Source organism: Netta rufina (assembly GCF_964035555.1).
Source record: "Netta rufina genome assembly, chromosome: 2".
Classification (NCBI taxonomy): domain Eukaryota; kingdom Metazoa; phylum Chordata; class Aves; order Anseriformes; family Anatidae; genus Netta; species Netta rufina.
The window spans coordinates 109,660,343-109,684,998 of record NC_140124.1 but is presented as its reverse complement, the minus strand read 5'-3'; the positions used below and the strand labels follow the sequence as shown (position 1 = coordinate 109,684,998).

The following is a 24,656-nucleotide window of genomic DNA, read 5'->3' as shown; positions in this document are numbered from 1 at the left end:
CTGGGTTAATAACAAGCTGTTGGGAAGGATTAGTAAGCAAGAAAAGAATGAACTGGGGTGAGAAACCTCCAAGTCAACCATTGCTGGTGGTTAATAATGTCTGAGCTATCAACCAGGAAAAATCTTACCTGCCAGCCTCCCGTGAGCACAGCTGTTTATTCTGGAGCTCAAAAGGATTATGAAACAGCTAAAAATGATCCTTTTTGTCCCGTGACTCGTAAGCTACTGTTGAGAAGCGCGCACAACTACATGCAAAGGGAGGCAGAAGTAAGGCCTTCAAGCCTCCCATCAGAGGTGTGTGGATGGCTGGCATTTAGGAAAGACAAGCATCTCCCTCAATTTTACAGTCCTCTGCCACGAGACACTGTGAGCCCTGTGGGCAGGCTGAATAACGCTTTGGCTCGAGACAACTAGTCACAATATTCACCCTTTGTCAGAGGCAGCTGGAGAAGAGAACTGCTCGTGCAGAACGCAGCAGACACAGTTGATGCTCCAGGGTCTGTAGCTCAATATCTCCCCTGAGAATGGAAGAAATTAAACAGCTCCATCTCAGGGAAGGTGAAAGCATGAGTCCTGAGGCCAGAGCGGTATGCCTGGGGAGACCACAAGAAAAATCAAGGATGCGGTTTAGCCGTGGGCCTTGGCACCAACCTGTGCAGCAGGGTTCGTGTCCATGTACTGATGGCACTGCTCGCAGTGGTGGAACGTGTTGTAGGCTGCGTATTTTGTCAGCATCATGGACACCGTCTCTCTTTTCTTTGCTTCCTCTGGTTTTGTTTCTTTGCTGGTTTCTGTAGAAGAAATGTTGTGAGTGATAGAAACCAGAGCCCGGGAGCCTGGCAACAACTGTAAAGAACAAATTGCTTTGTTCCGTATCGTTAGGAGATAAAAGGCTTGTTTAAGCTCACGTGTCTAGTCAAACCAACATAAAAATAAGTTCTGTAGGAAAAGTATTCCTAGAAAATTCTCCTTTGGCTTACCTTGTTTCACTCTTGACAGTTGTTCTGTGTACACTGGGCTTATAGTTCTGTACTTGGGGTCGTGTACACTCAGGTCAAAAGGCATTTTACTGAAGGCCTCGATATCTGGCCAGTGGTCGTTGCTGGACTGAGTAATTTCGCTGCTTTCCGTATGATCTGCAACAACACACTTGAGGTGAGCAGTACCAGGTACCCATTAAATGGTGTTTATGTGACGTTTGCAGATTTACAATTGCACAGGAGTTCCCAGAGGTGCACAAATACACGCACAAAAAGACATCTTTTAATGTCACAAGCATTATATCCCTGCCCATAGCAAGGGGGTTGGAAACAGATGATATCTTTAAGGCCCCTTCCAACTCAAACCTGTCTGTGAATATTGCCAAAATTCAAATTGCACTTGACATAAAGACATTTCAAAGAAATGGCAATTTATTTGAATTGGAAACTGTGGGGTGAAGCAGCCTCTTTCTGCTCTGCTCTTCATCAAGCTACCGAGGCATAATTCACTCTGTGAATGATGTTATGTTTATACATGGAGTGCTCAGATGAACAGTTCTGTCCGTGCTGAAGATACCAGCAGGTCTCCAGTCCCTCTGTGGATCCCTTTTTAAGACACGGAAAGGAGAGAACGGGGCAAACAAGAAGCAAAAGCATCCAAAGGCAGAAGGATGAAAGCAAGGAGAAAGAAGGTGCATAAGCTTATGAACTGATATGTATTATAAGCTGATAAAATATGCGATAAAGGTGGTAAAAACACATTCTTGAGAATGGGATGCGACCAGCAAGGATCAGCTGGAACATTTTTGCTTCATCCAACAGAGGTAAGTCCAAGGTAGAGAATCAAGTCCAAGTAACGTGAACATGAGAAAACGCTGGCCAAAGGTGACAAGCTGGAGCTGGGACTGGAGCTTGAATATGAGCTGATTCTGTTTAAAATCAGAGGGAAAACCACACAAAAGCAGGGAGCTGAGGTTCCTGATTTCAGAAAGGCAAATTCAGACGAAACGAATGCTGGGTCTACACACAAGGACACGCTCACCCTGCCCAGACTGCCCCACAGGGCTGTGAGCCAGCTGCAGTTCAGAGGCTGTTACCTCACTGGCACTGCTCGAATTAACACGTGCCACGGATGAAGTGAGGCTCATTAATGTGTTCACAAAGACAAATCCTGGAGAGCTGGCTCAGTAAGCCCACTAGACTGAGGACACCAGGGACTTGCCTGTGAGTGAGGCTTGGATTTCGTGCAATCCCGGCTGCCAAACCATCAGCAACCACCACACCGAGCAATGCAAGAACGCCGGGAGGTGTTCAGATGCAAAAGGGACGCTAAGAATGAACAAAGTCCAAGAGGAATGGAAACAGCCCGTCAGCAAATAAAGGTCTGACTCTCACACATCATCAAGTGCAAGATAAATTAATAAATAAATAATAAAAATTAAAAAAGCTTTGCAAAATGTCAAGCTGAGGCAGACCTCAGAAAAGTGCACGGAAACAAATAAAAATTTTCTTGGCTACAGCAAATGCTTCACTGTAAGCTGAGATGGAAACATATCTCTAAAAGCTTGATACGCACTGAGAACAATGAGAAGGAATAATCTCCATGCCACTTTCCTGAAAAAACAGGTGTTTGAAATCAGGTGCAAGCCTGATTTCAGTGCAAGAATAATGCAGATACCATCACCATTTCAGAGGAGATCTATGAAACTCTGCGTCCATTACTTTGACCTTCGTGTTATTCAAAACTTGGGGAGGATGAAGGAAATAAAGATGTTGAAGTACATGAAAAAACGCAATAAAACTCAGCATGGGTTGACCACAGAAACACCACGCTACTTTCATCACGCAGATATAACATATCTATTTCTTTAAACAAAAAGCAATGCCCCACATCTTACCTCTTGGCAGGTAAAGTATTTGATATGATGCCGTACGACAAATTATTAGCACATTGGAAGAAAATGGAGACAATGAATGGTCTGCAGAGTTGATTAAACAGAAGATGGCAGCATGTAACATCGTAAGCATTAAGGCAGATGGAGATTAGCAGCAAAGTTAGCAGAGATCAGCAGAGGGGCATAGTGCTGAATACTTTCCCTAATGTCACCATCTCAAAAAAAAACAACACCACACAACAACCATCATTGCCTTAAGTTTGCTGGTGACACAAATCTAGGAGTCACTGCCAATATAAGGAAGGACTAGAAGAGCATCCAGAAAGAATTCAATGCCCTCAAAAACGATAGCAACAGCCAGTGGATGACATTCGACAGAAAAAAATATGAGTCATAGGACTGAAATCAAGGACTAATAGCAAGCATTTCTGCAGTAGGCTGGGAGTCCCTCAGCTGGAAATGACTGAGGTGCAGAGGCACCCGCAAGGATCAGCGTCAGTGAAATGGGAAAATGGAGAAGCCAAGTGCAATCACTGGTTTCCCCAGTCGGGGGGTTTCCGTGGAGGCAGGGAAACACAGGAGCTGTAGCACTCTGGGTTGGTTAAACGCCCCGCAGGGTCTCACATACAGCTCTGGTCAGCCAGGTACCAGAAGAATAAACTGCAAATGGATGTGCAGACAGGAGGTACGAAACCGGTGAGAAGAATAATGAGCCTGTCATTTGCGAGGATCCTGCAAGCCGGCTCAGGCTAGCTGGATGAAAGCTGAGAGGGAAGACGATTGCTGCATGGCTACATCACAGAAGCAAACATCAAAAAGGAGCAGAAGTATTTTGATTTAAAATAACACTGTTTTCCTTCTCCCCCAAAATGTTTACAACAGGGACAGGAGTATCTTTGGGTTGGGGAATCAAAAAAAAAAATATTTTCAATCATCAGAGTGTTAGGGCTCTGGAAAAGCATTCCAGTAGAAGCTGTGGGAGCAACAAACCCACAACCCAAAACCCCAAGTAAACCCCATCTGCTCTTCTGACGCAGCTTCATGCATTCCTGAGAGGGGCGTGACACAGCTGCTGGGATCACAACAGACCAGACTGCATGGCACAGAATTGTTCGTACTTTTTGATTTCATCCTAAGTTTCTGGGAAACTTTAGTTCAAGTAATGAGGTAGTAACAGTCCCCACAGCTCCAACTCCAAGGGGAATGCATTTTTCAAAAAGTTAATAGCACTTTCTGAGCAGAAATGCAAATTAATCCTTTCAAAGGTTTGAAAACAATTGCATTTTCTGGATGTCAGGTCACGAAATTCATGCACCACAGAGTTAACTTCACTACAACCACAGAGTTACGTAAAGAACACCCTAAGAGGAATCAATTTGAAAAGGGTTTGTGCTTCTCAAGGCCAAGTCCTGCCACAGCAGTTAATGGATCTGTGAGATCTGACAAACGAGCACAAATTCAGAGAGGTGTCTTCCCCCCAGCCTTGTTCTTCACCATAAGATCTGGAAACTGGTTACAGAAGACGGTGTTACTAAAAATTGGTATCTAACTGGCAATTAAACACAAATAAATAATTGCTATCTAACTGGTAATTAAACACAAATAGTAATACTGATGTTTCAGCCAGAAAAGTGGTGTTCTTCAATCTGTTTTGTCTGTTTAAAAGCAGCCACAGCTTAAAAACTAGCAAGTAGATGTTTCCCATATACAGTTTTGTATTCACTTTCATTTCAGTGGCTTATAAATAACACCAATCCAAAATACACTTCAAAGCTCTCAGTTAAGACCCACGTCAAATTTACATTTTTAATCATCTCTGTTTAAATATATGCAGGTGCCTACAACAGGTCTAGCTGCACAGAAGTGGACAGGACAAGTGGCAGGTGTCACTGAGGAGGTCTTTGTAAGCCTAAAAAACTTGTCGCTGCTTATTAATATGTAACAGAGTCACTTAATAACGCATATTAGCGATTACTTCTAAATACTCACTGGCATTTATTTCCTCTTCATCGTACACATCTACTTCCAGCAACCTGATCAGCATGCGGAAGAGGATCCTGAGGAACTGCAAATACGAGCCAGTCTTTCCCACCTGAACCAGAGGTGAAAAACAGTCTGAATGCCAAGCCAGGCTACCGCACAGGAAGGATACATTTCAGATCAATGCATTTGGGCCTACCCCTGTTATTTTGCCATTCTAGTGCTGCCTGCAAACAGAGCAAGACTCAGTATTGCCCGTTTTGGTGAATGGTATCACAAAATTGATCTGTGAGGAAAGTCTGGCCCAGAGCAGAGCCTGTATGACATTTTTTATGCAGGGATCACCACTGATAAACTGTTTACCCACTGCTATGCTCATGGCAATTTTATACCCTGTGCCATCCACCAGTATGCAACATGCCTTCAAAAACCAGGACATGTAAAGAATCACCCTTCCTTTCCTCACCGCTTCCAGCATGAACTTAACCTTACATTCTGACCGATTTTTGATCTCTAAACGCATCGCTGCGGGCGAGTTTCACGGGGCCTCTCAGGCACAACCTCCACCTGCCGCAGTCCTCAGCGCCCGTCCTCTCACCCTGCGAGTAAGGCCAGGGGAAGGAACCGTGCTCTTACTTGTGGTGGGCCCGTCAAAAGCAGCCGCCTGGGGTGAAAGCTCCTCAAGCCGGACGCCTCACCCTGGCCGCCGAAGTCCGCGTGGTGCTGCCGGGCCGTCGTCCACTGCCGGTAGTAGAGCGACTGCTCCTCGCTGCTCATGTCCTTGTGGAGCAGGGGCCTGAGGGAGCTCAGCCAAGCCACGTCGGCGTGAGGCAGGAGGGACGAGGAGGAGGGCAGGTTGCCGCTTTTCTGCGAGCTCAGGAGGCAGTAGGCCGCTTTGGAGAGGATGACGATGCGCGGCAGCGCGGCGCGCAGGGCCCGGCTGTCTTTGGCCGAGTGGCCGGGCCATCGAAAGGCCTGGGAGACCGACGACAGCGACGAGAGTTTGGAGGTGGTGCTGCTCGCCAGCTGGTTACCCAGGGAGTCGCATTCTTGCTTCAGGGTCTCCCCGGCTGTGAAGGCAGGGTAAGCCCCCTCGTCGACCGAGCTGTGCGCCACGGTCTGGAAGCTGAGCGGCGGTGCCTGCTTCTGAGACTTGTCCGCGGCGCTCGAGGAGCTGACGCCGTTGTCAGCCAGGGAGCCTGGCGAAATAGAGAGCAGGCAGTGAGCAGATACTGGCTGGCATGGGAACAGGGCATTCGTTTCACTGCAGCCTTCGGGTGAAGTGGGCTCTGCTCCCTCCTCCGTCCCAGGCAGCTTTAAGTGTGTGGTAAGATCTGGTGCCTGGCAAAGGCTCGATTCAGCTGCCTTAACACCTCAAATTCATAGGGAAACAAAGGGAAGGAGCTAGAAGTGCCAGGCAGAAGCAAGGAAGGAAAGGTCTGGTGGGAGAGGATTCTCTGCTGAGGCCTGAAGAGGTAGGGCAAGACCCAGCCACCCTGCAAACAGGCACTTCTACCCACAGCTCCCCCCCCAGTTACACAGCGTTTTGCTATTCCTAACATCAATCCTGTTAAATTTCTACTCTGATTTTTAAGATCTTCTCAGGATCCACCTGACAAAACCATCAGCAAACGTGAAATACAAGATTAAAGAAATAATAATAAAGGACCCATCCTCCCACTGCAACGCTGCTGCCTTTTAGCTGCAGCCAGGGAAATTGCTCCCCACGGCAAGAACCTGCACATAATATTTCACAGCTCAGCCTGCAGCAGGGTACAAGCCGTTCCCGTTTGATGAAGCACCTCAGTATTTACATACAAATTCCAGCGACGGATAACCAAAGACTTACTCTTTAGAGCAGCAGCAGCAGACAACTGACCTGAGGTCCCAGTGACGGCGCTGCTGTTACTCTGCGGTCTGTCCAAGTCTATCAGCAGCTCATCAGAGTCGTTCTCGCTGCCATTAGCCTTCTCCTGCTCCTTCTCACTCAGGTCAAGAGCTACAATGGGCCCTCGGATCGCCTCCTTGGAGACGTAGCAGCATGCCAGGCCCACTTCTTGCTCTAATGCAGTCCGAGTTAAGTAGCTCGAGTCAATGAGCCGCAGGTCGCAGTACTTCAGTGACCTGCAAAAGCCAAGCCAAGAGGAAAGGATGGTTTGATTTCTCCGACCCTGAACAACGCTCCCCATCTTTAATTGCTGATTAAATATTCATGAACAGTTCAACTAGTGAATATAACATCATTTTAAAACACACTGTGCTCCTTGGTGCTCTGCGCAGATGTTCCCTGACCCACGCAGTGCAGGAGCTTCACTTTTCACAAGCCAGACTTTCCAAAATTTGAAACTGTTCCCAAAGTCCCTTAAAACGTGCTTCTTTATGAAAAAAATGACCCGTTGGTATCAAACCACATAACTTCCCCCCCAAAAAAAATATTTATCAAAACATATAAGAAAACACCCATATTGCAAGAGCCGTAACAGCACCTGGGGAAGGTTTCTCCCAGAGGATCCTTGCCCGTGAGAATAACGATGCAGGGCAGCCCCTCCAAATCCTGGTAGGTGCGAGGAATCCAGTCATCCTGCTCGTTGCCCCGCCAGGCCTGTGAACAGAGAACACCCAAGTCATGCCTAAATGAAACCTTCTCAGCCATCACCTCTTGTTTTGTTTTGTTTGTTTTCAGTTCCTGACTTTGCTTTGCACACAGGGCTGCGCTTGGCTCAGCAGGGCTTGGTGAACGCGGCTGAGTTCATCAGGGTTCTCTGTTTTGGGTGAAGCCTCCTCAAGCACTGCTCTGTCTTGAGCAACTGTATCAGCATTCAAGCAAGAGAAGCGTGAGCACCCTACAGCAACTGCGAGAAGGAAGCAAAGCTGAAAGACTCAGGGACCATCACTTGGAAAGGCGAGAAGCCAGCCTTCCCTTTTCCAGACAAGGAAAAGAAGCCCCAGTTGTTTCAGAATCAGCAGGTATCTGAGCTACAGCATTCGTTCTGCTGGAAGAAGATTTTTCTTCTTTCTTTTTAATAATGGACAAAACCAGGTTGGAAGAAAATTCAGACCTAGCTGAGGCACGGAGTCTGTTGAGCCAAGTCCTACCGATGGCGAGCCCAACCACTCAAACTGCCCATCAAAATATTGACCTGTGCATGGACAGATATCGATACAGATTCACCACAGGTGTATCAATTACAGACTCATGCAAACTCTGTGGAAAACACAACCTAAAGCAAGAGCCCTGTCTTAAATTCCCTTTCGGTTCTTCAGTTCTCAGCCCGTGTGCTCAACCTGTTCTTCCCTTACGCTTCCTCCTCCCCAAAAGGCCGTGTTTTGTGACTCATTTTCTCAGGCAGATGAAAGGGATTGGAAAAGAGGACTCAATAGCAGACCAGTGACTCAGCATGCCATTTTACCTTCTGAAAATTTCCACTGAAATAACCTATGACTAATTTTTTCTTAGCTTCGGAAGAGCATGATTTGGAACAGCACTCCCCTTCTCTGTTACGTGGCTCTAATTTTCTTTCCCCAGCCCTGATTTTTTTTTCCCCTGCTGATTTCTGCACCTTCTGTGTAACATGTTCATAGAAAAAAAAAATATTCCTCCAGCTACCTACCAGCCTCTGCTGGATCAGTTAAACAGCCCCAGCAGCAGAGAGAGATTTTCTGGCCCAGCAGGGTCAGCCTGGCTGCACCTTCCCCGTGCTGGAAGGTTTTGAGAAAGTGCACAGCAAGAAAATGAAATGGGGGAAGGCAGATTCAAAACTGATTTTTCTTTCTTCTAGCCTAAAGAACGAAAAAGAAGCCTGAGTGCCTGGAGGTTTGAGCTGGAAACCTGCATGCTAACAATGTATTTTTTGCCCACGTTACTCAGGAGGGGCAGAGAGCTGCAGCCCTTCTGAACGGCTCCCAGATTGACTTATTACACTTAAAAGGTGACCTCTATTGCCATGACAGCATTGCTGGTCTCCCCTCCTCGCCAGGGCACCCACAGGCGCCTATTTCTCTTCCAGGTGGAGACCAGAAACGAGCGGTGACCCTCAGGGGCTGCTATCAGGACTGGCATTATCCAACACCTTCGTTGGTGACATGACAGAGGGATGGAGTTGGGGTTGTTCAGCCTAAAGTAGAGAAGACTCTGGGGAGACTTTATAGCAGCCTTCCAGTACCTAAAGGGGGCCTAGAGGAAAGCTGGGGAGGGACTTTCTATCAGGGTAGTAATAGGACAAAGGGCTTTAAACTAAAAGAGGGGAGATTTAGATTTGACATTAGGAAGAAATTCTTCACTCAGAGGGCGGTGAGGCCCTGGCACAGGCTGCCCAGAGAAGCTGTGGGTGCCCCATCCCTGGAGGTGCTCAAGGCCAGGCTGGATGGGGCTTTGGGCAACCTGGTCTGGTGGGAGGTGTCCCTGCTCATGGCAGGGGGGTGAAAGTGGGTGATCTTTGAGGTCCCTTCCAACCCAAACCATCCTGTGATTCCCTCTCCTGCAGCAGACGGGGTTTGAGAAACAGAAGGGGTGGCTACTTTAAAGGACATTTTACCTGGTTTTGGTTGTAGAGAAGCTCTTTAGGAAAGATTCACAAAATTCCTTCATTTTCTGTGTGCTTTAAACGCACTGTAACTCATAATGAAACTGAAAATGAATCTCTGTGTGAGACGTGAAACAGGGATCAGGACAGATAACCTGAACTACATTCAAGCTGGTAAGAAAGGTGACCAAACTTTTTTTTAATGTAGCAAGGTTCATGCAGGAAGTGGATGTGGCTCGTTGTACCAGCCTCTTATAAATCCACGCAATTAGCTTGGTGCATATGTGCTGTGCAGAACAGGCTTTCAGCACGCAGCGGTTTGAGAAAATAAGTGCACAACAAACAGAATATTTTACCAGTTGCCAGAAGAGCAGAAGATGGTTAAGGCAGAGCAGACAGTCAGATACACTCGAGAGATAAACCGGTGGAAATAATTAGTTTGTCTAGGGAGATCTGAGCTCTGCTTTCAGAGGTTCAAAGAGGAAACCTGTCTGACTCATGCTGTTATTCAATTTTAACAAGCAAGATAAAATCCGGTGTTTGACTTTGGGGACCAGAAACAATTCAATTTTTTCCCGAGTTCCTAAATCATTAATGCTCATCAGAAGTCCTGTATACTTCCCTGGAAAAGATAAAGATCAGGGGCTCTTTTCCTACACAATAATGAAGTTCAAAACCTGTGGGAACACACACGAAATACGTCCAGCGGTCAGATGACGACACCGAAATTCGTGGTTTCTGCTCACCTTCAGCCGGGTCACAAAGTGTTTGGCAACCGTAAGCTCTGAAGCGGGATTCCCGAGGAGGATCTCGAAGCGGTACTGCAGACCCAGCTTGTCCCTCACTTCTTGTAACCTCTCCTTGGCCAGCATGGCCAGCTGCACGGACGGCACCCTGATGACGAGCATGTGGCCGCAGCCGTTCTTGTCCTTGCCGGGGGAAGTGATCAGGTCATCCATGATGCTGAGCGTCTCGGGCGTGCTGTGATCTCTCAGCGAGGCCATGGTCGTGAGAGCCATCAGAGCCTGGGAATACTGCTGGATGAGAAGGTAGCAGCGAATCACCATGCTGTGCAGCCGAGGGTACCTTTCGGGAGATAAGGGGTCTGCGTTAGCGCATGCAAAATCACAGCAGTGGCTGAAAATTCACCACAAAACAGGACTGTGCAGTAAAGATGTACCCATTTTTTTCTGTAGTGCTTGAAGAATGGAGCCTTTAATTTTCACAGACCAAAATTTCGCTCAAAACCCAACTGTGTTTTAATTATTTTCCGCATTTGGAGAATGTTTAAAGTGCAAAGTCCTGCTCTCGAGTAAAAGGAATGACAAACTCCTGTCGTCTTTATTTGGGACAGAACTTCAACTGAAGATCTTTAACTTAATGGAGATATGGATCATCTCAGATCTGCTTCACCCCAAGAGCAGGGGCCAATAAATTTTGCTCTCCAGAAGTTTTCTTCTTCTCCGAACTCAGAGGACCATCGCTGCTTCAAGTGGTTTCTGGAAGAAGTACTTCATGGTTTCCTATTCCCCACTCTCTCCACCAGAAAGTTAGACTTCTCTATAGGGATTGCTGGCTCTGAGACAAAACTTTCTAGTCTGATCCTAACCTCAATACTAGGGCAATATTTACGTGTGTACTAGACCTCCTTCATCCTCTTCCCAATCCACATCTTAAGAAAAGAAAGAGAGCAATAGTGGCCCCTGTGTCTTCCATTGCCCTTGGTCAGAAAGGCAATAAGAAACTTAAAGAACTGATCTACTGAAATTAATTGACCTTACTAATATGTATCACGTTTATTAATTACATATTTTTAGACAATATGGATGTATTTAATTATTCATGTTGCTAATTTGATATTGCATTTTACTTGTTAAATATAGATACAGTTTCAATTAATCATATTGACTGATATAGAATAGCAAAAAACAGTACTGAAGGCAGAACAATCCCATTCTATTAAACATGGAGACATGAGAACTATATCCCGAACAGTTACAACGGATCCATCCTCCTGATTTGCAGAACAGGTTAACACCACGTTGCTGGAAACCATACCATTGCTTTTGTTTCTGTAATGTGAGCATTTAATTCTGTCCTGGGGATGTGCTATGAAATGAGCTTGTTCAGGCAGCTACAAGGTACTTACAAGCCACTTTCAAGCTCTCAGCTGCACGAACCAAAAGCCAGCTCATGAAATAATAAAATTGCAGTTTTTGGAATGACATCGCTCTCCTGGGCCACCAACGACAAATTTCCTGGCAGTCTCAGCAGAGAGACAGCAGAAGCAGCGAGGTATGAAACTTCTGCTACCTGCCTAGCTCGGACTGCCACTGCATGGGCCTCATCTTTCCATAAACAAATGAAGTACATCCCCTGCTTCTTCAACAGTACAAAATTTGTTATGAAAATAAAAATTGCACATACTTCACGGATTCCCAGATCAACATCAAATGTCATCATGTCTTCATCCGCCTGAGATAGGGCTCATAAATATATCTGTACCCTTAAGATCCCAATTAAGCAGAATCCTATTTACCTTTCTAAAAGCGTGTTGACCATTTTTTCAAAGGTTTCATCGCATCTCAGAAGTGGACTTGTGACTCCCCATTGGAGGGATTTGCTGTATTCATTCAAGCCAAAGTACAGCTTGTCTTCACTTGCAGCATCATCCTGTTCCATACAGAGTTAGCAAAAACATAAGAAAAGCTGGAAACAATTTTCATTTCTTTTGTCATTAAAAAAAAAAACAAAAAACAAAAAGTATTTTCCAAAGCTAAGTATCCTTTCTTTCATTTCTTATTCCTCAATGATGTTATTGGTTTGTTTCAAGGAATACAATAAAATGCAAATTGTTTATTACAACTTACTATTTGTCTACACTTAGGGAAAGACAGGTGTAGGTCCTTTCAAATTTTTCAATATATCTTCTACCTTTGATTGCAGGAGGGTTTCAGAATCCTGATACTTCTTTTCTGGCTCCCTATCTCTGGCTTTATATCTACTGACAACTGTTATCTCATTTCTATTTAAAGCAGAACCTGAAAACAGAAGCATTATTCATTTCCAAAACTCTTCTTGATCGTCAGATCCTACACATCTCTAATGACAAACAGAAATTGATCATTTCTTTGCTGGAACATAAATCTGCTGACAGCAATCAGAAAGGCAGAGTATTTACTGCCTGAAATTTCACGAGGTGCCTGCTGGCAGCACAGCATGGCCTCCAGTGCATTTACATCACCAGTAATCACTAGGAAGGTAATTAATCACATACAATCTCATCCTTTTCTGTGAGTTATCTGTTTAATCAGAAGACTGAAGTTCTTTATTTTTTACTTTGGGGAAAAAAAAAAATGTCTAGACCATTTTACAGAACATCACCACAATGGCTTCTATTAACAATCAACCAAAAAGCAAACTTTGAGTATTCATTCACTCCTTCATTTCCACTATTTCGTTTGACTGTTAACATACTGGGAGTTCATGGAAATGGCTTTTTAATTTTAACTTTAACTTCTTTCCAGCTAACATTTTAAAATATAGAAACCAATGGCCCACTCAGCACATTAAAGTCAAACGAAGAAAAGGAAAAAAGGGTATTTTTTAGCAAGGGTAGGCAAAACATCCTCAGAAAAAGCTGGCTGGAATGGTGAGTAAAGGTAATAGTACGGGATGTCAAAGTGACTTCTCGCCTCCTGTCTGGCACTTGCTACACCGTGACTTGTTAACCTAGCTCACCATTTTTATTAACATTTGAAAAGTTGTGAATAGACTTGACAGGCTAGATGACATACCACTTACAGTCAAAAGTTAGACTGCTTGAAAATGTAAAGCCAGCTCCAGAGGTTTCCAGCATGTCTACATAGCTTTGTCTTTGTCTGACCAGAGCATAAATAGTCATTTTTGTCTTCTTATCCATCTTATGTGACTAGATAGAGGAAAACACGAAATTCCTAGGCCTAAATGTCAAGGCTGCCTCTACTGTCATCATCCCAGGACTGTGTAGCTAGAGCCTGACTAAACAAACTCCAGCAGAGAAAGAAGTCCCTTCTAACACTTCGTTTTAATGTATATATCTGCTAGGTTCTGTTAAGTGAAGAGTCAACATTAAGATTCACAATTAAAATTATAAATTAAACACTTACCACGGTATCAAATTGTATCCAATGTACCTCATTGCTAGAGCTGATCCTGGACTGCTGCGTTTGCAAGGCGTAAGGAAAAGAGCTGACCTGAAGAACAAGGAGGTTGAATGCTTCAAGGACCTCCCTGCAATTAATAACTCTATCAGCCAGACCATGACTAGGCTCACCATGTGACAGGGAACTTGAAATGGCACTGCAGAAATAAGAATGCAAAGAATTGCCTTACTGACATCCTGAGATTCAATGGGTTACTCTCCTCCTCCAGAAAAATCTCCAAATGACCATGGCACTGAGAATCACAGCTCAAAAAACTCTTTGAAAGGGTGAAAGATGTCAAAACCATTTGAGTGTTCTCTGTGGGCAGAGTCAGGCAACAGGGGGGGAAAAAAAAAACACTAAATAAAGGACCAAAATCTGCTGAAAGTAAGAAGTTTAATTAGTGTGCCAATTTAAAAGATCATCAGACAGAGGAAACCAAAAATAAGTCAAAGCTGATGTCCTTCTTACTGAGGAACACTGTTGCATGAGTTGTGGGGTTACGATATAGTAACAGGTTTATAAAATCCACTGGATTCTTCACGCAGATACATTTTTCTAAGAGACTGGGAACCTGCTGTCATGATTTCCAGCTCCTGGAATCACCTTGGCCTCCAGGATAGTTTAGTGTAGTGATAGGACAAGGGGTAATGGTTTTAAACTAAAAAAGGGTAGTGTTAGATTAAACATTAGGAAGAAATTCTTCACCCAGAGGGTGGTGAGGCTCTGGCACAGGCTGCCCAGAGGAGCTGTGGCTGCCCCGTCCCTGGAGGTGCTCAAGGCCAGGCTGGATGGGGCTTTGGGCAACCTGGTCTGGTGGGAGGTGTCCCTGCCCACGGCAGGGGGCTGGAACTGGGGGATCTTTAAGGTCCCTTCCAACCCAAACCATCCTGTGATTCTGTGATAAACAAGAATTCCAAATTCAGTATAACAAAAATTCAATGGGGAGGACAAAATAGGAAGAATGTTGCTTTTATCTATTTTTAGCTATCCTGCAAGGAAAGTATTTTATTATCTCTGCTATCCAAATGAGTCCCACAACCTAATGCACCATGTCTAAATCACATTAAATTTTTTCTCCTCAGTTTATTCAGAAGACAAGACCAGAACCATTTATTTATTTACTTCGTTCTTTTTGTCAATAGTAAAGTTGTGATTCAGCGTGAAGAAGTGTTTCTGCACATGTGTACATGCTGTTCTGTGCAGATCTGACACTGACCAACTTCAACAGTTTTTTAAATCCTTTTCTTACAGGAGCTAGTAAAAAGTATTAGATATATATAAGTCTTCTCATAATAAAAGCAATGCTGTCATCAAGGATAAAAGCATGAATTAAAACATGGCTAGTTTGAGAATGTGAGACAGCTTCAGGTTTGCATACAGAAAAAAAACAACAGGGAAATAGGAAAAAGGCAAAGGAGGAAAGAAAGGTGCAAATTTCAGCCCTTTCTCCTGAACTTCAGTACCATAGCTCTTACCCCTGTGAACAGTTTTATTAGGGATACAACGATCTGAAGCTAGTCTCATCCAACTTCAGCTGAATCAGAATTAGCTAACTAATTAGTTAATTATTTATCAGGCTCAAGTACAGAACACCATTTCTGATTTTGAGGAACAAGATGCCTTAGGCCTAGAGGAACCTCTAAGTGGTAAGTCTTTTGGAAAAGCTAACAGCAAGATACTGGAAGAGGATTGTTTTCCTTCGGTCCATCGAAGCACCTACCTTGTTAAATCTACATGGGCATTGTCGTGAACCAGCACAAACAGCGTATATGGGTTCTGCTTCACTCGTTTCATGAAAACCTCAAATTTTGTTTGAATCTCGTTGTCTAGCCGAACCACGTACTTCTCAGCTCGCTGATACGCTGTTCCATTGTCTTCTAGGCCCAAGTCCACAAGGACACCTACCAAAAAGGAGAATGCAAAAAAAAAAATCTTTTCCTCTGAGTACATCCAATAATTAATTGTCATCTGTAGGTATGGTCTGCCAGTATCACAACATAGCCAAATCACTGATACGCCTCGGGAAGAGGATTATCACAATGCATTTTCTCTCACAATGGAGATGGACATCTGCTTCTTCACTTCTGGCTTTCCTACAAAACGTGCCTGAAGACCTTCCAAAGACTTCTCACATTACCAAAAAGGAAAAAAAAAATCCACAAAAACTTCCAGAGCAGCACTCAGTTGGCTGTGCTCCACGACACTAGGCCAAACGTCCCATTATTATTAGGTAATATTTTAACCTTGCCACAGTCAGAAGTAGTTACTCGGGCCTTTCCTTCGCAAAAATCTTAAATTTATGTAAAGCTAACTCTAGTATCATTTTTTCATGCCTTGCCTCTGCCTCAATATTAGCAGCTAAATGTCAGTAAAACACAACTACTCTCTAGCAGTCTTTGTAGCGACAAACTGCCATCATATTCATAAAATAGGCAAGATGTGTGTAGCACTGAACACCTTCTGAGTTAAAGAAGGAGCAATAAACCACAGTGACATGTGGGTCAACTATCTATTTGCCAGGCTCTTAATCATTTTTACAATTATGTAAAACGTAAAGTAGAAGCCACTCACTTAATATAATGAATGTGAAACACTAGTATCAGACAACCTCTGGTGTAATGTGCGGCATTATTAAGACACACACATGATAAAGTAAATAAAATGTGTGAAGAAACAAGGAATGGAACAAAAAAAAAAACAAAACACAGCAAACAAGGTTGCATTAGGGAGGAAAAGAAAACCCTATTTCAAGTAATCTAATTCATTCTTTTCCTTTTACTAATAAAATAGCACCAAGCTGAGAAAAAATACCTGCAGAGATGGACCGTAACATTGAGCTACATCAAGATATCAGCACAATCAGAAACCGTGGGATGTTTTAGTTCAGAGTTGAAAACAAGAGGGAAAAAAGCCAACAGCTACCTAAAGCTACTCATAGAAACATTACACTGGAAGCTCACACCCATAACTTTCAAGTGCAAATACAAAGGATTATTAGATACTGATGAAGACAGAAAAGAAGTCCTGCTGGTGAAACAAACAGAAAAATATCCTAAATATATAACTATCATAAGGACTTAATCACTTTACAGTATCAGAGATCAAGAGCCAAAAATGACCAAACATGTATACAGACAGTCCACAGTTCCATTAGACAGGATTTTTTTTCTGAAGAGAAGCTCTCATGCTTTTCTGGACATGTCAATCACTAACAGAGTGGATAAAAAGGGTTGTTCTCAAAGGGGACATATTCCTTCACCTGGATACTAAAGCTTTCTTGTTCTTCTTGATGTATTTAGCTGTGGTGAGATGCAGAACTCAACAAAAAACCTCACTATCTGAACCAGTATGGCAATTACTGTCTGCTAGTGTGAGTGTATTACTCATTTACCTACGTAAATGTACCTGCACTTATGCCTGTGCTAATACATGAGAGCAAATACACAAATGTCTACCTAGAACAAAAGGCACTAGCAATCACAGGGGATAAAAGATCTGAACAACTGTATTCACTCATCCTCCCTCTCTCTCTTGACAGCTGGATACTTCTTCAGGTCAAGTATTCCTCAGATCTGTATGAATATGGCAATTCCTTTTGCCACTTCTGCTGTACAGCTTGGGCCTGGTTTACGAAAGGAAGATGTTATGAATTTATCAATACCAACTATTGGAGCCAATACAAGACATGCAAAATACAAAGAGGAGCCCTTAAGTCAGAGATGATTTAACGGCAAGCACATACTTGGGTGTGATTTAGCAGTCTCTTTTTCCTCCCCTTCCTTTTACCTGATTGTCGGATCCGTTGCAGGGTCTGCTGCACCAGGACTTCTGAACGGGGAACGATAACGATGAAGTCTACTTTGCTGAAGTGGCCCAGGTCCAGGCTCTGATTGCCACTGTCTGCTATAGCACAAACCTGGGACAAGAGCTTTCTGGCAACCGTAAGCTGTGGCTGGTAAATTTGGAAGGTATCAACATCCAAATCTAGAGTGTGCGTGTTTGAAAAAGAAAACAAAACACAACAAGAAGCATGTTTACTTCCCCACCCCCCAACATACACGACCCTCCAAATCGCCTACCCTCTACTATGAGAAAAAAAAAGCAAAAGAATCACTCACCAGAATAAATCCTACCACTCTGGAAAGCTGGGTACAAACCACAAATGTCAACTTCCTCTTTTTAATCAAAGTGTGATTATCTGTCAGATGACCTCAGGGACAGAACTGCCCATTTTTAAGCGCTTTAAGTGTTTCTGAGCATTTTTAAGCATACTTTTAAGCATATTTCAGCAGCTTCCCTCTCCCACTCCTGCCAGGAGAACCAGCTGAGGCTATGGTGCTCAGGGCACCACGGGAGGAGAGCCACCACACCTATTAACCTGAGGAAACTGAGCCTGCCTTGATAATCCTGCCAAGGAGATTCTAGCAGGGCAGCAGGAAGCTAGGAGTTCATTTGTACATCAGGTCTACTCGGATTTCTTGAGCCCCACTCTACGTAAGCATTGAGATAGCCATGGGTCTATCTGTCTTATCCTTACATATACTGCAAAGGGAAGATAAGCAATACACTTATGAAATAAATCTCAATTATTTTTTTGGGGGGAGAGCATTTATTTGTTTGGAGGTTTCTTGATTTTTAATGAAATTTTAGTCTCAGATTTAACTGAGCTTAATAAGTGTCAATATACTACTTGCAGAGAACTGGGGGACTGGACTTTTTATAGGCACGTAGCAGAACATTCCTGTTTCCTGCAAGAAAAAGCATGTTCCTGTTTTCAGTATTTCCAGTAGGCAATTTCTATGCCTGACAATCCATGTTTAACTAGCCCCTGACCGTTTTCAGCTTGCAGGTTACCAACAGTAAAATAGGATTTACCATAATCCCATTACAGTTTTTCTTTCCATCAGTTTTTCTACTGGGTTAAATCCTGATGAGCAGTGTTTATCATTAAAAAATAAAATAAAATAAAATAAAATAAAATAAAATAAAATAAAATAAAATAAAATAAAATAAAATAAAATAAAATAAAATAAAATAAAATAAAATAAAATAAAATAAAATAAAATAAAATAAAATAAAAATCCAGACCTAATACAAATTTAATGCACAAGAACAACAGTTGTTTTTTCAAGTAACAAACCACTTTAAAAAGTGTTATAATTTACATGAAAACCTGAGGTTATTTGGGGATGGTTGGACTAGATGATCCTGGAGGTCTTCTCCAACCTTAATGATTCTACATTAGTTTTACAAAGACGTACACGTGTTCATGTGTGCACTTATCTCCTGCTCAGACCTGCTTCATTGTTCATTCCTGTGGACCTACTTTGGGAGAAAGGTCCCACTCACTGCCCAGAATGGTTACCTCCCCTTTTTTTTTTTTTTTTTTTTAAATTCAGGCAGATTCCCTGTAGCTTAAGTCATTGTATAGCCATATTTTAAAGACAAAACTAGCCCAAAATAATAGTTTTGAAAAAACCATGAAGGATTAAAAAATCACCACTGCACATCATTACACGGTAAGAACAAAAATAAAACAATAATAATAATTTAAAACAAAATCAAAAGATGGTTATAATTTCAAATTAATCCTGTGTGGAAGCTCAAGGCTTGTCCTTCTGGCAACCACCCTAATTGGATCTTCTGATCCATTTGCAGACTATAAACCATCTTGTTTTTGTTCAGATTTAACCCTGAGATGATTAATTTGAACTAACTAATGTGAGTCAGAAGCATACCTTTCTTTCACAGGGAAAACAAAGCTTTATTGGAGGTTGCATTTGCTTTAATACTAGACCTAAAAGAATCTCAGTGTTCACAGCAGCTCAATGTATCTTCTTTTACCATTACTGTCATACGAAAAGGAAAGCGTGGTTAAAACTCTGAATAATTAAACAATTCCAAAATGGGAAAAATGATAATTAGCATTTTTAGGTAGACACTCCTAGCTCATCCACTGCACCTAAGTATCCCCATCACATTATGCTGAATAATACATATATCAAGTAAGAAAATTATAGATTATGCTTGCCTAGCACACTCGCTCCGAGATCCTAAAACACTCTCCTCAAAAACTGGGAAGAAGTAAGCCCCAGGGCACAACTGCATAGTACATATTATTACAACTCAACGTGTGGAAAGTGAGGAATATCAAAAGTTAAAACTCAGGAGGGCACCTGGGGAGAACAGCAAGGAGAACATAGTTCTCTTTGCCATGAACATAAAATTACATACCTTTTCTAGTTGTGCAAGGGTGAGATGAGGCCACATTGACATCTTCTCTACTCTGCTTTGTGCAGAACAGAAGATCACGTATTTTATCTTTGAATTATAAAAGTTAGGGGGAATAAAAGTTGCTGAAGCTGCTACTGAGCTTTTCCATCCAGGAGACTGATGTACTTCTACACCCTGATGGCAATATTAATATTTGAAGGTTGGCACACTGACTACAGACCCTTCAGACTCTTCTGAGGCACATGCATTTTGACATTTAACAAACCAGTCACTTACTTCACATCTTGCACGTTAAAAAAAATTACCTGGTTCTTGTGTAGAAACCATGGCAATCGCCTCCTGTGATGATACACACTCACTAACATCTCCATTAAAAGGAATAATGACGCTTTCCCCTCGCTGCTGTAGCATTTTCTCTAACAGCTTGTCCAAATCATCACCTAGTTAAGAATTAACAAGACCAAATTATTTGGAAGCACTTTAAGATAAATGATGTATAACGTGACATACAGATGTTCTCACATGGCTGATGGCAAATCTGTGAAGGGGCAGCGGACTGGAAATAAAGAGAAGAGAGGGCTGGGAAATTTGCCAATTGAATAAACACAAAAAAAAAAAAAAAAAAAAAAAAAAAGAAAGAAGAGAGAAGAGAGAAGAGAAGAGAGAAGAGAGAAGAGGATTAATAATTTCAGTTCTGTGCCTTTACAGCTAATGGTGACATCTGATGATGTCAGATGTTACAAAGAAACACACTAGAAAACAGCGTCTAACACCTGTGCTAAAAGTGCAAACAAAGAATGATGCCCTCCTGTCAAATTCAGCAGTCCAAACAGTGCTAAAAATGTTTTGTCACAAGAGGAATAATTCCCACTGCACAGGTGAAGGCTGAGTACTTCTTTACACTCACTTCATGAAGGGAAAGAAAAGATACTTCACAGTGAAAAAGGGAAAACTGTATTCATGTGTGATTTAACTGCTGAACAGAAGGGAACACCGACCCCCCCCAAAAATGACACAATCTCTGTCTTTGCTGGAACTTCTGTTTCTTAGGATCACTTACCTAAAGATGTGTTTTTGAAATGTGATGCCAGGAAACTAACTTTCCCCGTGATGAGCTCATAACTAATCTCTTTCAAAAATTCACTGGTGGTAAGCATGCTTTCTGCAAGTGCTCTAGATTGATATTGACCTGGAGAGGAGGGGAAAAAAAGCAAGATCAGTCTTTAACACAGCGCACTGTGAACGCAACGTTTTCATCCTAGAGGTAATGGGCATGCCGATGTTCAGTTATGGATCTCCACTGCCTTTACCCAACACCCTGGGAGAGAATCTCACACCTATTTTGCTAGAGACAGGAGAAATCTGTCTAGCACATTGTTTGCCATCCATTGTCCATAGGTTTGCACACTTCAGTGATGAATGATATGCAAAATAAATGTCTGTACCTTAGATGGAGTGGAAGATTTTGGTTAAATATGAAAAAGTAATTATCCCAAGTATAGAAGAAGAATGAACATTACTAATTTATATGAAGAATCTGAAAATCAACATGGTAAAAAGGATAAAAAGCATATTCTGTTTTACAGTGATCTGCAGAAGACTGTGGTCTATCCAGTACCCATCACGTAAGATGGCACAGCTGTTACATGAAACAGAGGACAGACAGATTCATTTGCCACTGGGTCACTCCAAGATATTTTCTACGAAGCCAAGCCAAGATATTTTCTAAGAAGGTATTTTCTAAGAAGCCATTCTCTCAATTCTCTCAAGAAGCCATAAAGACTTCTTGATATGCACAGTTGGTTTTTTAGGTCCTCGTGGACATCAGTACTCCAAGTCTGGATGGAGGAGTAGTGAACATTGCAGAGCAAAAATATGAAGGAGAGTAAAAATTAAAGAAAGGATGTAAAAGCTGGAAAATTCAAAGCTGGAACAACGTCTTGAGAAACTGCATTCTGCAAATTTCCATTGAGACTCACAGTGTCCTGCAAATGCACTTACCCAGGACTACCACGCAGAATTCATTTCCTCGTATCTTTGATGCGCAAATGGCAACTACGTAATCCGGGAGCTTCTGATGATGTTTCATTTCATTCAGAGACCTCAAGGTCTCCGAGATGCCCTCTGCCAGCGAGTTCTGGGTAACGACCACGTGCACGAGGTCCCGGGACACACTAGCAATTAACCTAGCAAGCCAAGGGAGCTGACCTGGCGACACAGAGATGCACTGTGCACTTATCTGCAAGGATCGCTCTCTCAGAGTGAACTCCTGCATAGCTTTCAACATGATCTGCTCAAATTCTTCCCTCAGGGGTATCTGGTCAGGACCTACGTGAAAAACAAAGAGAAGAACAGTATCTCATATCAAAATGTTATTGAACCAGGATTAATCTCTTGTCTGTCTTGATATGACAAGCTCTTTCACTCTATTTTTTACACGTAAAAACCCTTTTCCTCATCATGCATACACATAAACTAAGTACAGATACAAGCAAACAGGTTTAACCTCTTCTTTTACGGTTTAATGTAGCAAATTTTCAAACTTCTAATTTTAAGAAGCACAGGTACACACAACTTTAAATCTGCAGTCCTCAGAGTTTGTAAACTGTGTTGTGAACCTCAACTGGAAAATCGAAATAGAAGCTATCCTATCTTAGTATCAGTCCCCCAGCTCAGCTTTAAATAAGATTTTGTTCAGTAAGATTTATCTCATGGTCAAAGACACTCAGGAACCTATGAAGAATATTCATGAATGCAGAGCAAAAAGTAACCATAGTTTAAATTGCCAAGATCCCATGGCAGTGCCAAAGCAGAGAGCTTCACACTTCAGCAGTTTGCTTTTCTATGACAAAAAAAAAAGGGAGTTAAATACCAGTGATATGTGAAATGCTGTTGGTTTTTTTGTTTGTTTGTTTGTTTGTTTGCATGTTGTCTTTCAGGGCCAAAGAAAAGAAACAAAGTGAGCAGTGAAAAAAGGAAGCAGAAAAATTGTGTGAGAAGCAGGGCAGGGAATGGGTAAATAAACCAAGTATGCAATATGCAAAATTGCTGCGGGTTGTCATTTTGCCTTTTTGAGAAGTAAATATGGAGAGAGTCGTCACCCAATTACCATAGGATGGCAGGACAGCTATAGATTTTTAAAGGCAAGGCTGTTCACATTTTTGCTGCGAAGTTCTGATTATTTAATGCATGGACACGATGGCCTACAAGGCATTGGTGAGAGTTATGGGTATAGCTCTGTATTTCTAATGATCTTTTTGGGAAATATATTTTCTCTTCCTTTCTAAGGTGATGATTTGTAAGAGAAAAACTTTTCAAAATAAAGTTAGTTATCAGAAGGGCACTGATAAGGGAATATGCTGAAATTGGCACCATGCTTAATACCACAGTTGACTCGTGGCAGTCTTTCCCCACAGCAATTATCCAGAAAAACAAAGGAAGTGAGATCATCTGGGATGAAAGACAAAATGAGAGATATTTGATGACAAACAGTTTCATAAATACAGAACAGGTATCTGTCAAAGTTAAAGGAGAGGATCTGATAGCTTCTCTGCAGAAAAGAGTACACAAAGGGATCGTCTTCACTTCAGAAAATGAAACTACCAAGGAATAATACCATATAAAATCATGTATGGCAAATACGGGAACTTGAGGTACAAAAATAAAGCTTGAGAATACTTCACTATGAATGCTGTCAAAGTTAACAAACGTGAAATCCGAGTAAGCAAAGGCACTAGGCTGTAAAAAGCACTGAAATCAAATATTCCTTGATAGTTTTTTAGTTATTCCTTTATCAGTCAACGGAATTTATAGCAACACTATGGCTCACAGTCACAGCTTGAGCTGGGAATAGTCTTCATAGTAGGTTTAAAATGGAAGTATCAAAGACATACTTATTTTGTTTGCTTTGATTTGTAACGTCACTGTGAGATTGCTCAGAAAACGTAAATGTATACAAAAATATTTTGCACAAGTAGTGAGATCTGAAAAAAAATTAGGCAAGGCTCAGGCTGTGTCATTCTTCTGTCTGCTTTTTTGATCTTTGCCCTTATCTTATGCTTTTGGAATATATTCTGGAAGTAATAATAGCTTTTAGCCCTACTTACTCAAGAAAGAGGCTCACATGAATAAACTGCTAATTTATGTGTGCAATTTGTCTTTTCTCCTCGTCAAAAAGCTTTGGAACATGACTGCCCTCCATCTTTAACCTGCTTTGATTATACAATATGGGATAAAGGCTACAACTGTCAGGATTCAAACAGTTTGGAGCAAGATGAAAACCTGTGCCATGCTTTGATCCCCGTGTTCTTCAAAACGTATTTACTTTGCCCCCTCATTTCATCTCGCACTCCACATATGTCCAAGAGGAAAACTGCTCAGCTTTCAACAGCTAGTACCCAAAGCCAAACTCAACACCTGCTATAATATGGGAACTTCTTTATGCTGAAGGCACAGTGCTTCCTAGACATAGCTCAGCTAAGCTCCAGAAGCTTTGAACAAGGCCTGCTCTAGCTTGCAGCGAAGACAGACTGAACAGCCCCTTAAGGCTGGATTTGCTTATGGAATGTGCTTCACTGGCTCCAGGAGATTCAATAAATCATCTATTTTTAATTGGAAATGCTGTACCAGCTTGCTGCACGATTCCCTGAAGGAAATTTGCAAGCTGCCTCTATCAATCCAGAACTGTGTGAGGCAGCTCGTTTTAAAACGCAACCTCTACAAACTTTCCACACCGAGGATGAAAAACTCAAAATAACAAATTTAAGCCCACTGAGAGAAGAGTAAGAGAAAAAAAACATTCAGCCAATAAATAAAAGAAACACTTTGTCTGTTCCAACCTGGCATACAATGGACTAT

At 42.3% G+C, this 24,656-nt stretch overlaps 1 protein-coding gene across 1 annotated transcript in view; it reads right to left on the bottom strand.

Annotated features, from left to right (window-relative positions):
• GREB1L (GREB1 like retinoic acid receptor coactivator) overlaps positions 1 to 24,656 on the bottom strand; it is a 125,961-nt gene that overhangs the window by 9,757 nt on the left and 91,548 nt on the right. The window contains exons 13-26 of the mRNA XM_084281816.1: positions 21,801 to 22,127; positions 20,860 to 20,988; positions 20,105 to 20,239; positions 17,352 to 17,549; positions 15,286 to 15,466; positions 13,527 to 13,719; positions 11,918 to 12,051; positions 10,125 to 10,464; positions 7,342 to 7,457; positions 6,735 to 6,979; positions 5,492 to 6,054; positions 4,865 to 4,967; positions 981 to 1,136; positions 652 to 791 (exon numbers count right to left, since the gene is read on the bottom strand). Of these exons, the coding sequence (XP_084137942.1) occupies positions 652 to 791; positions 981 to 1,136; positions 4,865 to 4,967; positions 5,492 to 6,054; positions 6,735 to 6,979; positions 7,342 to 7,457; positions 10,125 to 10,464; positions 11,918 to 12,051; positions 13,527 to 13,719; positions 15,286 to 15,466; positions 17,352 to 17,549; positions 20,105 to 20,239; positions 20,860 to 20,988; positions 21,801 to 22,127 (2,960 nt within the window). The remainder of the gene's footprint in view (positions 1 to 651; positions 792 to 980; positions 1,137 to 4,864; positions 4,968 to 5,491; positions 6,055 to 6,734; positions 6,980 to 7,341; positions 7,458 to 10,124; positions 10,465 to 11,917; positions 12,052 to 13,526; positions 13,720 to 15,285; positions 15,467 to 17,351; positions 17,550 to 20,104; positions 20,240 to 20,859; positions 20,989 to 21,800; positions 22,128 to 24,656) is intronic.